Below are 18,654 nucleotides of genomic sequence, written 5' to 3'. Positions count from 1 at the left end.
AGAAAACTGTGCTGCTTGAGGAAGAAAAGATATAAACTGACAATCAAAATACGTCAGGAGTTACACAAGCAACATGTCTCGGTCACCAGGAAGAAAGCAGGAGAACCACAAAATAGTAAGATATTTTTGTAATGTGTTATTAAAATTGTGCATGGAGTAAGAATAACCTATTATTTAATTGATGCATTTTATACACTCCTATTTCTGAACAATCTGAAAGTATTGAAAAGATGGGATAAGATTGGTGGTACAAGAGCAGAGCTGCTGGCAGCATTTATAGCTACTATTCCTAATGCTGGGATTCTCTACAAGCTTGGGAAAGAGGGGCACAAAGTTTCTGAGGCTGAAATCTGTTCAGAAGCAGAGGTCTAAGTGCTTCAAGTGTTTATGGTCTAAGATATAAATGCATGGTAAGTTTATGGACCTCTGTGGTTAGATAGTCATTCAATGAAACACAGGAAGAAGGAGATCTCTGTTCTATGCTTGAATGGTTCGATTCCACACAAACTTTTCTTCAGGAATTTAGACCCCTAGGTCTTTCTGTATGGTGAATGGTGATTTTTGACAGGAACTGGGCAGTGGAAAAATTCCAGAAGGCTTTAAGACAATGTTGTATCAATTTCTGAAAAGAGGAGAGAAGTCTCCACTGAAAAAGAAATGGAAGAGTGTAATATAATTACAGTTAATGTACCTAAGTTTATGGTCGAAAAGTCTTCCAGTGGATTGCAAGTGTGGCTGATAAATACGATTATATTGATATTATGCTTAAGTTTTTCTAAGGTAATTTTCTTACTACAACAGAGACTTTTTGCTGAACAATAATAATAATACAGGACCTGTATGACATCAATTTACTCCATTGAAAACTTGTTAATGAGAATTTGGCCAAGAGTACCATGTTACTTTAAGCACGAGTTACCACCAAAATGAGTTTGTAAAATGGTTCTGCTTAAGATTTTGAACAGTGACTTGTTGAAACAGCAACACTGATCAAACTTCTGATGCAAAGGAACAGGAAGAAATCTTTCCACCAAGCTGTTCTTACTTTGCTAGTGTGATTAGTTCTATTGTTTTCATTAGTATTCACTATTATTTTTCTACAGGCTAGAGACAAAAAGCAGCTCTGATCTGACCACATGCCACAGGGCTGTAGCACTTCCTTTAATTAATTCGTGTCCAAGAAGTTTAGTAAGAGTCAGCCTAATCTCTTGCCTAAAAGCCAGCTGCTACTCCTGCTAAATACAGACAGTTCTGCAGTGCATGGACGTGATCTGGCAGGGCAGAGAGAGAAGGAAACTTCCCTCCAGACTGTTGCACAGCTGAAGACCTCACACTAGTGCCTGTGACAGGATCAGTGCAGAGATATACCTTTGGCATCTTCAGTTGCTCTCCATGTTCCTTGGGCAAGGGGCTGTAATCCTCACCCATCCCCTTCATCTTGTTGTTCTTCTTTACACTTGTGCTGAATTATAGTATTTTTTCATTATTCTGAGCTGAATTTTTGTCTACTTTTTACTTTTTTGGAGGAAGCAGCTAATGATTTGAATCAGATCAACCCTACCTTTGTGAACTGTTGTTCCTACTGCAAAAGGATTAAAAGCTCATTGCCTCTATTACTCTTCCTGCCGCTGTGTGTCATTATTCTTGGATGGCACTAGACAGCATTTGTCAATCCAGCCAACATACACTCATAAGATGCAAGAATGCACCTGATGATGGTAACTCTGAGTATACCAAGAAATGGTATTTTTGGTAAGCAAATCCCTTACATACTCAAGTGAGGATCAATATAGAGTCTGTCCCACTAGAAATCTTGATTTCAGTGATTATGCATGCATGGACAAAAGTTTCTTTATTAGTGTAAATGTTATTTTGCTTGCTTTTAATACAGCAGCAGCTCAAAACCATGGAAAAGTTGGATTCTAGTTTGCTTCGTTTTCAATTTTCGTATTTTCTGACAGAGCAGAGAACTTTTTGTACTCACATATGGGGCTTTGGTAGCCCAGCTGTGCAAGGACTATGAAAAAGATGAAGATGTCAACGCTTGTTTAGATAGAATGTAAGTATTGCTTCAAATGTTTGGTTTTATCCATAGTGCTATTTGTTTACATATATATATTACCTTTCAGCTTTTTTTTTTGTTATCTTACAAGTTCCAGCATTTTGTCTATGGTTACAGAGAAGACAGGGGAAAGTTTCAATGTTCGGTCAACAGAAATAGCACTAATTTGTGAATTAAGATCAACAATTAGCTTTTTAATTCTCTGAGGAAAAGTGTCAGGATTGTTTCTATGGCTTACATTTGTTCCTTGCTGATTCTTTAGTTATGCTAGTTATTAATATAATCTTCTGAAATTCATATCCTGTATCCCTCAGTGGGGTAGGGGCAAATGGGCCTCTCACATTTAAAAGATCATACAGCAGGGGGTGAGATAGCACAAAAGGTCAACAAGGATGGATTTTCACATGGATAATGTCTTTGGAAAATGAAGATCCTATGTTTACAAACCCTGTCATCCTGATATTCACTACCATAAAAATAATTACATCATGGAAAATCAGCAAGAAACAGCTTTTGAGCTGGTTAACAAGAAGATATAGTAAGGTCTTTGGCAGAACAGTAAGGCTTATGCTTGTGGGCAAAGTGGACATATAAAATGGATTTACAACAACCACAGTGGACAGAATACCTGACCACTTTACTAGTAACCTGAAAGTTTGCAAACTGGCTGTAGTCCAATAACTATCCGTCAGAGTAAATGAAAAAAAAAAAAAAATCATTGTTGGAAAAAAGAAAAGCAATTTATTCACAAACTTATAAGGGATAACATCCCTCAGATTTTTTTTTTTATATTCATCTCTCATTCAGCCCTGGTGAAAATCATATATTTAAAAAATGCACAAAGTTTTTTAATGATGCCATGGTAGAAATTACTAGAGAGCAGTTTTGGAATATGTGGAGGCAGATTTTGCTCCTTATGTTTTCATTATTGCAGTTGTTTCTATAAAATCTTCTTTTTTGAGGAAGACTTGATAATATAATGACAGGTTTCATTAAAACAATATGTTCTTTACTTCTGTGATTAAGAAAACAGCCCAGCTTCAGAAAAAAACCTCACAGCTCAGCAGCTGTGTGACAGCTGGAGACAGTGTACTTCTCTCTCTCTGTGTACATGTATAGTCTGTAGTGAGAAGGGTGTTCTTCACTGTACACTTGCCAAGTAGCTGCTTACCCATCTGTTATTAATTTGACTTTGCAAATCTAAGGCATAAAGGTTGAAAAGTATCTTAAGTAGTCTTGTATGTCACTAGTGCGAACCTTGCTCAATGCTGGTTACACCTTTGCCAATGTTATTGCTATTGATACTTAGGCAATAGATAAATACCTAATTGTTTCTAGGCACGTGACATACTGCAGTTTTAGTCTTCACGCTGCCAAACCCACTTTTTGGTTTTGTCATCACATTAGACATCAGATCTAATGTTGCCTTTCCTTGTTTCCTCCTTAGGGGATACAGCATTGGCATAAGGCTGATTGATGACTTTTTGGCTCGTTCAGCTGTGAAAAAGTGCCGCAGTTACTCTGAAACCGCAGACATGATTGCACAGGTAAATGAGGTTTGCATTTTCTAAAGTGTCATCAGATTCAGTGGTTTTAGCTTAGAATCATATATTCCCTTCCTTTTTCTCTTCCTAGGAGCATAAGTCTTGACCATCTCATACAGATCTTAAAATTTGATATTTTTACTTCTGCCATTTGTCTCCTCTCATCATCTCCATAATTCTCTTAGAGATCTTTTAACTTTAAAATCATAATATTAAGAATAAGCTGCAGGATTTTCTGCAAAAAGAAAAACCTCAGTGATAGCAAAGAAGAACTGTAAGAAAAGAAATTGAGAGGAACATTTTCCCGACTACCCACAAACCTAATAATAAAATCAAAAAGATAAAATCAGAGCTTATACTTTCATCTGCTTTAGTGGAAATTTCCCTTTAATTCAGTAGCTGTTCACACTTCTGTCAGACAAGAAAGACACAGGTTTCTAAAGATGTACTTTTGCCCCCATTGGCAAGTTAGAATTCCAGGGAATTTCAAAGAGAAATTTAAATAAGAATGATATATAATAAAGTTCATCCTGGTAAGCAGCTGAGCTGGGGTAGAGGATCCATTGGAGACAGTGAGGACAACTGAATGAAACTGGTGAGACAAGCAGCATTTAAATCACTGTTTTAAAATACACTGCCTCATTAAAAAATTAAAACAGGCTGAAAAAATCACATTTTTGTTCACTTTTACATTCTTCTTCCGGTGGTATTGGTACTTTATTTTCACATATATGTCAGATATCTGGTTTTCTGGATCTTATTCCTCATAGTTCCCTTCCTTACAAGTGCATTATTAGAGTTGAACCATCATTCTTAAGTACAGGGTATTCAACAGCAAAGTACAGTGAGAAATTAACAATGGAAAAAGACACTATTTCTCTGCAGGTTGTACTTCAAAAGACACTTATTAAGAGAAGTAAAAAATTGCTTGGAAAGATTGGAACAAACTTGAAAGCACACAGTGTCCCTTCAAAAGACTATTTTTAGCAAACTGAAAGAGGAGTTCTGTAGTAGGAGTATAACATTTCTGAGGCAAAACGCGATATGGACAGCATTTTCACTTTTCTTTGGCAAAACAATTATAAATTAATCTTTGAGCACATTTGTCTGAGACACATACCAACAAAACATGGAAAGTGACCCAGTAAGTAACTGTAAATACTCTACTAAAGTTTTTAGTTCAGAATCATGAAGCTGTTTACATCATCTCCTTAACACTTCAGCATGATTGCTCCCAGCTAGGAGAAAGTGCTTAAATACTTAACTGCACTAAGTCTTCACAGGTATAAATCTGTTTGAGGATGAGTAAAACCAGTTCAAAGTTAAAGTAATTAAGACAGTTAAGCAATTCATGTAGTTAAGAGCCAAACCTGCTGTTAACATAGCTGTTATCCTGCAGTCCTTTGGAAAACAAAGTGTGTAAGGCTGTGGGTGTTCCCTGTGGAAATGGAAAGAGATGAAGCAAAAGAAAAAAAACATAATATGAGGACTACAAAGCCAGCTTCCCAGATCAAGAAATAAATACTGGAGAAAAGGTGCACCTAAGGCAGTGACTGGGAGCTTAAAACTTCCACCACTGGTTCAGACTGCAAAGCCTGGGCTTACTGCTACCTTATACAGGATTGGAGAAGGGCCAACAGGTTTTGATGAGGAGCCAAAGAGAGCCCTTCTACACTGAGTTCCCATGGTGTTCACTGACTTCTTGTGTTGGTCCTGTGACTTGGCATGGTTATAGTTGGGATTGAATTAAAAAAGAGATTAAACAGGACATGTAAAAGTAGGCTTTCTGGCAAATCAAGGAATGATACTAAGAACAAAGCCCAGCTGAAGAAGTAATGTCCAAGATGGGATTCGGAATTTAGATCTGAGTATAACTGAGAATTACTTTGGAAATGAGGGTGATAATTTTCCTCTATAATACTGTAAAAACAAAAGTTTAATTCAATTCCTCCTCATAGGACCTTGATATAATTGATCTGATCAAATGAGTTGCAAAAAACAGCTTCTGGTTTTAGATCTAATCTGTACACTACCTTCTCTAGCACCAGGAGATGTCTGTGTGTGCCAGAGCTGGAAGCAGCCAGACCACACCCTCTGGTCCACAGCGAGCTGGTGCTGGCTGGGAGGCTCCACTGCTGGATTAAACAGTGCTGTGCCTAAGGGTGGATCTGTTCCTGAAAAGCAATGGCTGCAGAGATGGGCTTTCTTTTAGACCCTCAGTACCCTGTGAATGCAGGAAATAAACATCTCTGGAGCTTTTTGAAGAGACCTCCCTGGGGATAACAAGGGATGGGGTAATCCAACCATGTCACCCCCTAGTCCAGAGCTGTGGGACAAGAGAAGTGATGCCCCTTGTCATGGAAGGTGCTGCCACACAAGGTCCCTGTATATTGACATATGGCCAGTTTGAAGGTCTGGCAGAAGCTGGCAGAATTCATGAAGCTGGTAAATGCTGGTTTTCAGATCTCAGCAGGGAGAGGGAAACGCATAAGCAGGTGGCTGTGCTGAGTAATATAGTCTACAGTGGTAGAGAGTTAACAGAACATTGAAGTGCTGCACTGTGAAGAGTAAAGAAAAGTTCAGAAGAGAAGTTTGGAATTGGCAACAGATGGCAAGACCTTTAATGCATCTTCCTCTTTGCAAACACTGACTGGAAAAATACTAAGAATGAAAAGTATGCTAGCAGAAATATTATTTTGGCTGCTTTTCTCCTTTTAAGGAGATTAATCCTGGTCCTTCATTAATCTTGCTATTATGCCATCTGAAATCATGGTTTTAATTTTTTTAACAGTTTGTATTTACTTTCTTGGCATCATGACTTATGCAATAAAATGTTTGGTAGTGAAAAGTCCCAAGTAGTATGGAGAGGGACTGATAAGTGAGTGGCTTCCCAAATATTTCAGTAATTCTAGACTGTGTTTAAGCACCATCAAAATGTTAATGATTTTTATTCTTGCTGCTTGAGAGAGATTGAATGCTGGTTGAGACTTTGAAAAAGGGCCGTGATACATTTTTAATTCTGACTGCATAGATCTCATTTTCTCATTAAGCAATACAGAATGTCATAGAGCTGCAAGTAACATTTTCAAAAGTGAGATTTTGCTTTATATGGGCATCATTTTGGTGGCAAGCCTCTGTAAGTGTCTAAACAGATATTCTTTTTTCTTCCATAGCTTCATAGAAATATGAGACAGATTTATGGGATGCAGCTTCTAAACCACCTCATTCATTTTACTTTCCAGTCTTTTGGAGTCACAAAGACTGAAAAGACCTTTGTTTTATCCTCTGAGAAGCTGTAATTGGTAGTTTTAAAGTAGTTGCTGTCCAGTTATAGCCTGGTTTAAAAAAAATTATGTTTTTATATTCATTGAATTGCTTATCGATGCATTTAAATTATTGTTCCTGCCAAGACATTTTCACAATTTTCACTTTACAGCTTTGCAATTTGGCCTTAATTTGGTGCTGCATTGTAAACCAGCTACTTCTTTTGCATAGTTTCCGTGCAAGTTCTCTTTTACATAGGAAATTTTAACAATAGAATTTGGACAGATTCATCATACCATAATGCAAAATACAGCTGAAACTAAATTTAAAGCATATGAGGGCTTAGCATGGTTAAAAAGCCTTTATTGTTATAACAAAGACTTTGAGTTTGATGGAGCAGCAGATGTGTAGTGGAAGAAGAGTTAAGAGAATTTTAATGAGTAAACTGAGGGGCAGAGCACAGAACATTGAACAGACATTTCCTGTTTTCCTGTGTTCTCATATTTTGATGGGTATCAGAATTCATGCAAAATGTAATTTTCCAGTAGAAAGTGTTGATCTTGCTGTTTGGTTTTATTTGTTGTTTTTTTTTCCTCTCTCTCCCCAGTTTGTTTTGGACAGTGTTGACAACAGTCTGTCTCTTTCTGAGCTGCCACGGTAGCTGCTGAATTTGGGGACAATGTTGATAGAGAGCAGCTTTTTCAATAGGCCCTTGAAGGACAAAGTTAAATTTGCCAAACCCACATTCCACTTGAAAACATAGGGTCAAACTGGCTGTTACTGCAGTCTGTTTTTATAGAAGTATTCTAGGACACACATGGAAATTCCATTAAGTCACAGGTGTTTTGGTGAGATAAATGAGTCACACAGCCCTGGGAATGAGGATCAGTGAAAGATGGGCTCCTATCAGGCACACATTGCAGCACAAAACGTTCAGCAGCTGCCCTTGGGTGTGGAGACACTCTCAACATGAGTTACCTGCAAACATGAAGCAGGGAAGGAAGAGGAGAGGGGAATTCACCTTGGATTTGCCCCTCCACAATAAAGCAGAAGATAGGGCTGGGAAGTGCTGCCATTTCAGATGGCCTGGCCTACTCAGGTGCAGAGCCCTAAGTTTTCTTCTGAGGGAAAAGAGGATGCCAGAAGCTCTAAGTGGGATCACTCTGTCCTCCCACCCTTTCCTCTACTAGCTATGCTTTTGCCTCTATGTCCCAGCTATTATATTGCACTGGAGGCCTTATCTTTACATCTACCTGCTTGTTTTCCGTATTTCTTTGATCAACTCATTAACCTACTTGCTGTCGTCCCCAATGCATCCCTACTTGCTTTGATTTTCCGAGCAAGAAGGTGGAAACACAGTTTTGGAAAGGGAAGTTTGGCCCAGGGAGGAGGTGAAATGGGGCTGGACAGAAAATGTTGGGGCAGCTCTCATAAGGAAAGATAAAACCAGACAAATAGGAAGGGTCATATAGCCTGGAAGTAGGTAGATGCTATAGCAGGAGAGGATCCTGGGGAGAAAATGGTTGGTGTATGTGCCAGGCACAGTGTCAGACACATCTGCTGTTGTGACTTTCATTTTGGCAGTGTTGCATCTGTGCTTTCAGCTGCAGCACGTGCATTTAGGCGTATAATGTTGTAAGTGTGCTGCTAAGTGGTCATCTGGGATGAAAGAACTTTGAAACATTGTCTCAAAGGTCTTGAAAACGTAGAGAGTTCTAAGCAGAGAATTGAATTAGCGCTTGGATTTTATTTCATCAAGAGTAATGGCCTGTATATGCATATAGATGCTTTAACCTGCTGAAGAAGCACAATGAGTATGAGAAGACCTGGGCAGAATACCCTAGTTTGTTGAGAAGAGCATGATTCAAGCACAGCAGAAGTACGATTCTTTGCAGACTCGGTGAGACTGGCAGTAAAATGCTGCACAAAAGCCTGCCCAGCCACCCCAGGGAAAGTAACTTTTTTCTCCTTTAATACAGTGTTTTCGAATACTCTGAACGCCCTGAGAGCCACGTGATGAATTCCAAGTGCGTGAGGTAAAGCATACGGCTCTGGGGTGAAATGCATTTGTCAGAGGCACTGACTGTGCAGTTGCCTCACCTGCTGGTTCTTCTAGCTCTAGACACTAAGTTTTCCTAGGATATTCAAAAAAACCGAAAAGTCAGTCTTCTGCAAAAATATTTTCTTGTCTTAAAAAGTGGAATTTCCTTCCAGGCCCTCTGTTGTATTCTGGCTGCAGGCCCAGTACAAACATATTACATAGCACTACAGGCTGCACCCAGAGCCTGAAAGCCGCTCAAAACTAGAACTTTATAGCCATACAAAGAGAACATCTAGAGTGGGAGAAGATAATAGGGAGATGTTCTACAGAGGCAAAACATCCAAAGACAGAGAAGCCTTGAGGGATCACTGGTGCCTCAATACAAAGCTGTACCTGCAATTGCCCTGGAAATGACCTGGACAGAAAACCTTTACTTTTTGTGGGCTGTCAGAAAGCCACACACATCTTCTGTTATTATATTCACAAACTTTAAATGACTTAATGTATTGATAGTCTCTTGACTTACATATGACGAGCACACTATAGCACATTTTACATAGCATATTGTTAAAACCCTCTTGTAGAAGTCATTAATCATTTCTTTGTGCTGTCAGCTCTTGATGCAGAGCCAGTGACCTGAACCTTGGGTGCCATGAAGTACTGAGCCTTTTCACTCATGTAGGGAAATAATTTCATTCCGTCCTATTGGAGCAAGTATCTAACTGGGAGGGAACATGATGAAGAAGAAAGAGGCCACTGTGAAAAAATATAGAGATGGGACCATCTAGAAGTATGCCATATTAACAAGATGTAAAAAAGCTGAAAATATACTTGATCTATGGTATTTCCCTTCTGTCAGCAAGGTCCAGCATTGTCTCTCTTTCCTCATTGATTCCTTTCTGGCCTTCTTCAACTAGCCTGTGAATCATGCTGTAATGCTGTTTGCTGCTGCTGAAAGAGTAGAGCTGGGAAGCATCTTCCCATGCCTGGAAAGCTGGCAGGGAAATGGGTTCTGGTTCCTTGTTTTCAAAAAAGCACTTCAGGTTTCTCTCACTCAGCTTTGTGGCATACAGCTGGAAAATCTGCTCCAGTTGCTCCTTCTCCGTCCCCTCATACACTCTCCAGAACATCAGCTGAAGGTGGCTGACTTTTGACTGGCAGCTGGCACAACAAGTAGTTAGCAGGGAGAGGAGAGCTGTGGTAACTATCACACACCAGCCTAAAATCTGGGAAGGCAAAAGAAATCAGTTTCAGGTTAAAAAGACCCAAGTGAAAATGCTACTTAAATCACAAATGTCTGACAGAGTGACCACACTTCGTTTGCATTCGGTGCTGGCATTGACCTTAATGGGACATCCATATGGGGACTGAAGGGAAGAAAAAGTCCATCAGCATAGAGGCTTCCCGGTAGTGCTCCTTTTGGTGTCTCTTTGGTAAAGGGTAAAATGTTTTATATTGCCTGAAAGCATTACATAAAACTACCCAACAAGAATTACTTATTTTGAATCATGAGGAACTATAAAACCAAAAAGGGCAAGTAACTTTTGTCCTAGATCAACCAATTTTTTAAACTGTGACCACTATTAGATGTGTTGTTTTCTGACTTCTTTTTAATCTAAAAAAACCTCCAGCACAACAACTACATTAATTAACTAAGAGGAATATAGAAGATGGTCTTAAATTTTAAGTGTTCCCCAATTCTTTTGCCTGATGATTCACCAAAATCTGTGCTATTCTTCTGAACCTTTGTTTACTTTGATGAATCAATCCTTTGCTGTGAAAAGCAATCTTTATGTCAAAACTGGCTTAAAATTTGCTTTTTTGTCCAATCTTGTTAGAGTGCTAGGAAGGGAGGGCATGACAAGGAAGAAATAGCTTGTGCATTAGTAGGTCTTGGTAGCACTGGAATAGAACCTGATTCATCTACACACTGATTACAAATAGTTGCTGTATCTTCAGAGAATTTTGGTTTTGCTGAAATACACTTTTCCAGCATCACTCAACTGCTTTCTGTAGCAGCTTCAGATTTTGACAAAATTCTGTCAAGAACATTTTAAAATAAAGACCTGCTTCCAGAATGTCTTCCTCAGCAAGGGGAGAGGGTGGAAAAATGTGCTTGAAATTGTTATTGTAGGATGTTCTCCCCTAAGGAGAGCAGAAGTGTGAACATATTTTTTTCCTGCCTGTGCCACTGGCCTAGCCAATAGTTTTACTCCTCTACTTCATTGCAATGTGTAAAAAAAAAAAAAAAAAAAAAGTAATGTTTATTTTCAAACAGTGGGAGAAGTTCCAGTGTGGGACAAATATTCTAGGGTTCAGAGGCTTGTATGAACTGGAACTGATTTCCCATGCTGTAATGGAGATGATATGGAGAGCTCCAGCCTTTCTTGTGTGAACTCTTGCACTGATGTTAAAAAAAATAACCACCAGTAAAAATCTGTATTTAGCTGATGGAATATAGAAACTTTCCTCAGGAAAGTCTGTGAAAGAGAGAAGCTTGACAAACAACTATTCTTAGGAACTATTTTTCTCTTGGAAGAATAGTTAGAGCTTTCTTCTATTTTTCCCAATCACTTTGTACTGACTGATGATTTATATGGGTATTTGAGAAATTGCTCTTTTTAGCAATTTTTCACTTTCTTGCAGTTTGGAAAATGAACTCATATGTTCTCATGTTGAAACTAAATCACTAGTTTTTTACTATTTCTTATACATACAACTCAAAGTCTGAAGCACTGTTTGTTGTTTCCTTCTAAAACTAACAAATAAATTGCTTTGTCTGCAGTGCAGGCTTTGTCCTATTTGCATGAGGACTTGAAAATAAAACCAGCTCTTGGAGAGGAAATTGTTCCAGATGGAAACAATTCCTGAAAAAACTTGCTGGCTCCACAGAGTGTTTTCCCTTTTCTGTAGCCTTTTTAAATTTTATTCTCTCCACCGTTTTGATTTTTTGTCCCTGAATATATTTGCATTACAATGCAGAGAGCAAAACTGTATTGCACAAATGTTGTAAAATGTAATAAGATCTCAGCTTTGCATGATCTGCTTGCTTTATTGTTTCTCACTTCCTCCAAGCAGGACAAAAACATGCTCACATTTGGCATCATGAAAATGAGGAACACAAACAGAAACACATTATGTAAGCAGTCAAAAATATTTCACGAATCTTATTTTCCAGTATTTTTCTGCTGTTAGTGACCTAAGATTTCTGTACAGTTATCACAGTGGTTTAAAATAGGAGACTGTAGCATGAATTTTTTAATAGGACAGACCCCTTTAATGGGGTGACATCTGTTAATTCAGCCTCCTAAACAATCCAGTTGGGCTTTTTGTTCCTCTTCAGCAATCCATTGAGGAAGAAAGCTTTGGGTTTTCTGGTCTTATTGACCCTGCCCTGGAAATATGGAACAGCTCAAACTGAACCAAAAGATGGATTGATTGTATTTTGCAAGGCTGCCAAAACATTGTTTACATGAAGCCAACAGTTTTAACATAACATCTGTCACCAGGATCTTCCACAGATAAATCACAGCAGCAGTACAATCTGGATAGTGCTCTTTGTTTATAAGATTTCTTACCTGGGACTGTGCTTGAAGTGTTCGTTTCAGTTCGTCACTCTCTGAAAAGGGCATGGAGCTTTTGTCACAGGCTACCTTGTGTAGCTCTTCAAAGCACTTTTCCGATTTGCTCTGGCAGACTGCGTGTAAATAGGCAGGATTTTTCAAGCCACTCATGGCACATTCGTAAAAAGTCCCGTTGAGCAAAGCCACAGAAAGCCACATCACTGGAGCTACCAGAGCATTTAAAGTGATTTGTCCAAAGACGTAAAAGAAATGGCAGACATTTCCTCTGGGGAATATTTTCCTGGGATTCACCCAGCAGCCTGTAAAGAGCTTCCAGGTCTTGGTGTTCAAGAAGTATCCAATAACTAGCAAAACAAGAGCTGGCGAGAAGAGAAATACCAAACCGTACCTGAAGTTTTCATTGCTGCAAGGGCATCTGAAAGCAACAAGAGAAAACACACGTTCACCTCCCATTGTCAGCAGCGCCATAAAACTGTACCCTATAGCGGTTTTCCTGTTCATAAAGAACTTCAGGATTGTTTGGAAAGCATCCATGTCTGATACTCACTGAAGAGGTGAAAATCAAGACAGTTTCCGTTCGTTCGCAGCGGCGCGCAGCAGGGCAGAGCTCTGCCGAGGAGCGCAGCCCGCAGCTCCCCGCTGCCCACGCCCTGCCGAGATAACGCCGTGATGTCACCGCCGGGAAGGGCGCTCGCAGGGACCGCGCCGCTGGCAGCGCACACGCTGCACATTTACGGTGGCATTCACCGGCAGTGGAAAGAGAGCAAGCAGTGCTCTCTGAAACCAGTTTGCAGTCCTGGCGTTGTTGTTCTTAGTGGGCTGTTTGTTTTTTTAGTGACTGCAGATGTGGAGATCAGAGGAAAAAAAACCACGCACTTGGCCAGTTGCAGGAGATCTTGAGCTGTGATTATAGAAGTTGCTGGCAAGGTAGTGGATGACCTGATACAGATGCTAATGATCCCAAGGGAGTATGACATGACTGAAAGCAGTCTGCAAGCAGACGAGTGATAGCAGTAAAACCACTTTGTGTGGGGTTGTAAATGTAGGAACATCAAAGAAGAACAGCTCTCTGCTGTGTTTTCCTGGGGCATCACATAGTTTTAGATTTGCATCGCTGGCTCAAGCTGATCACAGAAGAGACAAATGTACCTTGATTTCTAACCTGTCTGGCTCTCCCCCCTTTTTTGCCAAAATTGGTCTAAGGGATGCTGCTTCCTAAAGTTTCACCTCTGGTTTGCGCACAACACATTCAAGCAGCAGAGTTTCGTTCTTTTGCAGGTTGCTTTCAAGATGTACCTTGGGGTCACCCCTAGTGTGAGCTGCAGTAGTGCCACAGGGAATGAATTCTCCTTAATTCTGGACAAAAACCCACTAGTGGACTTTGTGGAGGAGCTGCCAGCAGAACGAGCATCACTTTGCTATTGTAACCTCCTCTGTGGGGTGATTCGAGGTGCCTTGGAAATGGTGAGGAAGTGCACATCTCTTTTCTCCATTCTTTGTTAATTCCCAGAAGCACATGAAAACAAAATCACTTGTTGAGATAAATGTAGGAAATACAGTATTGTTTAACCTCTCAGGTTAAATGTCTGTATCTAGACAAAAGAGGACAAGGCTGATCCCGGATCCTGAGGTAGAGAAGCACATAGACACTTCCACACTGTCGCTGCCTGGCTATTCAGTCTGTTCAGTGGCTGATTTGGGTGCAAAAGCCAGATGGGATCCGGAAGCCAGGTAACACTTAAAGTGGAAGGACAGAGGGACATGTTGGGTTCCTCCACTGTTCCTGGAGCCTATCACACTTCCCTGCACAGCTGTAGCCAGTCATAGTCATCCCTGATTCTTTCCACATCCATCAAGATAAATAATATTCTCAAGTTACTGTGGTACCTGCTGAAAGAGAGAACAAAGTGTGGATAAGTATAATGTTAAAACCAAAGCATCAGAAGTGTATCAGATGGCAACCCAAATTTTGTTCTTAAATTTAAGGTTTTTACAAACAAATAAATAAAGGGCATAATTTGAAAATTTCTGACCTGTAGAGCTTCTTTGGGGAGATTACTTTTGGCCTGCTTTATGTTTCTGTCAATATCCAATTTGACATATATCTTATATTTCAAATAAAAAAAACTCAACCAGTGTTATGTATATACATCAGTCTCAGAATTATAGTATCTGATACAAGACTAATTTTAAAAAGTATTTTGTCATAAGTCTTAGTACATGACTAGGAAATTCTGTGATCACTAAATTATCAAGTATGCAATTTAAGGTCTCAGAAGAAAGCAAAGCACTGGGATGAAGGGTAATGTATTATACAAATTCCAGTGTCTATAAACTTCCTTTGTATTAGCTTAGTTGGAAAAGCTATCTGTTTCCTATGAAACCTGAGAAAGGGGGTCCTCTTGTGGTGAGAGAGAAAAAGCTCATTTAACCAGAGGAGGGTGGAAAACTGGGCATTTCTTTGCTTAACTGATCAGTCCTGATTCTTTCTAGGTTCACTTAGCAGCAGAAGTTACCTTCCTCCAGGACAGGCTGAAGGGAGATGCTGTGACAGAAATAGGAATTACATTTTTAAGGAAGCCTGAAGACAGAAAGCACAGAAGGAACAAATGAAAGAAGTATTGGGAGAAAGCCTTGCTGAGGAGTACTTTGTGCCTTTTGTTTCAGAAGAAGACATGCAGGGTAAAAATGGCTTTGCTGAGCCAGCTGCACCAGTCACCTGGTTGAAAGGTGAAGAGAGCTGGGCAGCAAAGAGGAGGGGCAAGGCAGGGGGGAGCAGTGTTAATTGTCATGACACAGATACCAGTAAAAAAGATCTAAATGATCTGCCCTTCCTTCTCACATACCCATGCTCTTGAGCTTAATGGCAGTTTTATCTCAGTATTTAGTGTGTGCTAAATATTCATTTGTATATCAACTGTTTTCAGATAAAGATGACGACTTTTCCCCATTTTGTTTGTCAGTAATGTTTCAAAGCATGGCTGCTAGAGGCACTTTATTTCCTTGGCTGTGTGTGGTTAGCTATGAAAAATTCATCTGCTGTGGTTGCTGTATGCAGTGTCTTGCTGACAGGTGCATGTTTTGATGTGTAATGCTTTGCCATTCATTGTCCTCCACACCAGACCTCCGGCTGTCTTTGAAACCAGAGAGGGATGGGTCTTCACTGGTGGCAGGAGCTGGTTGTGTTCCTTCCAGCTCTTCAGGTGCCACATGCAGTTTTGCTGGCACTCCTGCTCAGTCCTGTGCACGCACCAGGCTGCAGCACTCCGACAACCGCAGCAACGCTTGTGTCACTCCAAGCTATGGAGCCATATCGGTCTTCTCTCCAAGAGCAATGATCTTGTGACCAAACTGAACAGAGCATGATGCATGTTATGTGTAGCCACTGTGGATCTGTACCTGCCCAAGGAAACTTGAATAAAAATTCTGAGATTGCCACACAATTGATTTGGTGGTCATGTTGTCTGCTCTTACCTGGACTTCACCACGAGCTGTTGAACATCTTCCTCTTGGCAGTGGACTTGTTACGACAACATGACTGGGAAGTAGAGGAGGAGCAGCCTCACAGAGACCCAAGCTATAGGATAGGTTTAAAGTTCTTAGGTGTAATGCAAGATGTCTGGATATTTTGTCTGTTGGACAAAACCCCAGGTCCTAGCACAGCACCCTACCCACAAAGCCAGCTTACCCTCTTCTCACCAAAATGCTTGTTTTAAACTGAAATACCAACAACTAAGTTCAGTGTAGCCCCGAGTTAACTCTGATTATATCACTGTGATTTGTACCTTCTTCTCCTATTTTTCCCTCAGTCTGTCTACATCTTAATCATGCCAAGTGGGGGCATCTCTTACCTTGGTGACACCAGGGTTCATTCTCACCAGATCTGTACAGTCCTCATGATAATCTCTCTCCCTTTGTTTGTCTTAATAGTGTAGTACAGTGGTGGCATAGTGTAATGGAGCTTTAAGTGAACAATTTTGTAGGGAACAAAACCTAATGTATTTGTTACCCAGCCTTGGTCTCAGCCCAACTGCTGTTACCTGCTACCAGTAAGATGTGGCAACATGTACACCAGTAACAAGTTTCCCTGCCTTTTTAATTTTTTTAAAAAAAATTTTTAATTAGAGATGAAAGGTATTGTGGAATTTGTCTGATTTCACTGCCTGTGCAAGAGCCCTCAGTGGGGTTTTTGCTGGTTATGACCAGCTGGTTGAGATGGACATGTGGCTGACCACAATAAAGGTTCTTTATTGGCAATGGCCATTTTTACTTTTTCCAGCAACACTAGCCAAATATTCTCTTTTTAAATTATTATTATCTTGAAAGTGAATAACCTATACTGCCCTTGTTTGCTTACAGAATTACAGAACTGCTAGGGTTGGAAGGGACCTCTGAAGGTCATCTAGTCCAACCCACCTGCCAAGGCAGGATCACCTAGAGGATTTGGATTGTCTCCAGGGAGGGAGACTCCATGACCTCCCTGGGCAGCCTGTGCCAATGCTCTGCCACTCTCAGCATAAAGAACTTCTTCTCATGTTGAGGTGAAACTTCTTAGATTGTGGCCATTGCTCCTCCTCCTGTGGCTGGTCACCACTGAAAAGAGTCTGGCACCCTCCTCTTGGCACCCACCTTCGAGATGTATTAATGAGATCCTCTCTCAGTCCTCTCTTCTCTAGACTAAAAGGCCCAGCTCCCACAGTCTCCCCTCATAAGAGAGATGCTCCAGACCCATAATCATCTCTGTGGCCCTTCTGCTGGGCCCTCTCCAGTAGCTCTTTGTCTTTCTTGTACTGAGGAGCCCAGAACTGGACATGGCACTCCAGATGTGGCCTCACCAGGGCTGAGTAGAGGGGGAGGGTCACCTCCCTTGACCTGCTGGCCACACTCTTCCCAATGCACCACAGGACACCACTGGCTCTCCTGGCTGCAAGAGCGCTGCTGGCTCATAGTCAACTTATCACCCACCAAGACACCCAGGTCCTTATCTACAGAGATGCTCTCTAAGAGGTCAGCCCCCAGCGTGCACTGTTACCGCATAATCATCAAGTTTCTTGGAAGGAAAAGAGCACTGAGCAAGTCACTATGATGAAAATTTTTTTAAATTCTTTTCTACATGCAGAATTAAATTTTGTTTTGCCTTTATGTGTGTGTTGTTTTTGCATGGCCTGGTTTTTAGTAGTGGGGGGGCACAGAGGTTGCTTCTGTGAGGAGGTGCTGGAAGCTTCTACCATGTCCAGCAGAGCCAATGGCTGATGGCTCTGAAGATGGACATGCTGCTGGCCAAAACTGGGCCAATTAGAGAGTATGCTAATGCCTCTGTGATAACATATTTAAGAAGAAAATCAAAACAAAGTGGGGCATGCACAGTTTTTTCTAGCCAGAGAAGAGGAGGAGGTGAGAACATGTGAGGGAAAACAACACGGCGACACCAAGGGCAGTGGAGAAGGAGGGGGTGGAGGTGCTCCAGGCACCGGAGCTGAGGTTCCTCTGCAGGCCGTGGTACAGACCATGGTGCAGCAGGTTGTCCCCCTACAGCCCATGGGGATCCACGGGGGATGCAGAGATCCACCCGCAGCCCATGGAGGAGGTGCCCATGCCGGAGAGGGTGGATACTTGGAGGAGGCTGTGATCCAGTGGGAGAGCCGGTGGAGAGAGAGGGCCCTTGCTCCCAGGCGGGAGCAGCCTGTCCTTGGAGCACTGCAGCCCGTGGAAAGAGAGAGCCACGGTGCAGCAGTTTTGGGAGGGCTGTGTGCCCGTGGGAGGGGCTCATGCTGCAGCGGATTTGGGTGGACTCCTGCTCGAGAGAGTGGAGCCATGTTGGAAAATTCACGGAGAACTGTCTTCTGTGGGAGGGTCCCAGGGTCTCATGGGGGAAGGACTCCTCTCCCTGAGCAGTGGAAAAAGAACTCGGGTGACAAACTCACCAAACTCCCATGCCCTGTCTCCCTGTGCTGTTGGTGGGAAGGAGGGAGGGACTGGAGGAAGAAAAGGTGTTTTAAGGGGGTATTTTACTTCTCATTATCCTCCTCTGATTTTGTTGGTAATAAATTCATTTTCACCATCTAAGTCAAGCCTGTTTTGCCCTTGGAGTGTTTTCTCCCAGTCCTTATCATAACTTATGAACCCTTCATTTAAATACTTATGTCCTCTGCCCAGCTG

General features: G+C 41.2%; 2 protein-coding genes across 2 annotated transcripts; one reads left to right on the top strand and one right to left on the bottom strand.

Annotated features, from left to right (window-relative positions):
- The first annotated feature begins 26 nt into the window (after nt 1-26).
- Nucleotides 27-15,942, top strand: TRAPPC3L (trafficking protein particle complex subunit 3L). Its single transcript, XM_048297335.1, has 5 exons — nt 27-115; nt 1,962-2,059; nt 3,510-3,609; nt 13,774-13,959; nt 14,989-15,942. The coding sequence occupies exons 1-5, from the start codon at nt 74-76 to the stop codon at nt 15,106-15,108; spliced, it is 546 nt and encodes a 181-aa protein (XP_048153292.1). The 5' UTR covers nt 27-73; the 3' UTR covers nt 15,109-15,942.
- Nucleotides 3,963-13,036, bottom strand: LOC125322930 (calcium homeostasis modulator protein 5-like). Its single transcript, XM_048297334.1, has 2 exons — nt 12,490-13,036; nt 3,963-10,137 (listed from the first exon to the last, which is right to left on the bottom strand). The coding sequence occupies exons 1-2, from the start codon at nt 13,027-13,029 to the stop codon at nt 9,748-9,750; spliced, it is 930 nt and encodes a 309-aa protein (XP_048153291.1). The 5' UTR covers nt 13,030-13,036; the 3' UTR covers nt 3,963-9,747.
- Nucleotides 15,943-18,654: the final 2,712 nt, after the last annotated feature.

The sequence above is a fragment of the Corvus hawaiiensis genome, chromosome 3 (assembly GCF_020740725.1).
Source record: "Corvus hawaiiensis isolate bCorHaw1 chromosome 3, bCorHaw1.pri.cur, whole genome shotgun sequence".
In the NCBI taxonomy this organism is placed as follows: domain Eukaryota; kingdom Metazoa; phylum Chordata; class Aves; order Passeriformes; family Corvidae; genus Corvus; species Corvus hawaiiensis.
The sequence above is the reverse complement of the archived record's forward strand: the minus strand, read 5'-3'. Positions and strand labels throughout refer to the sequence as shown.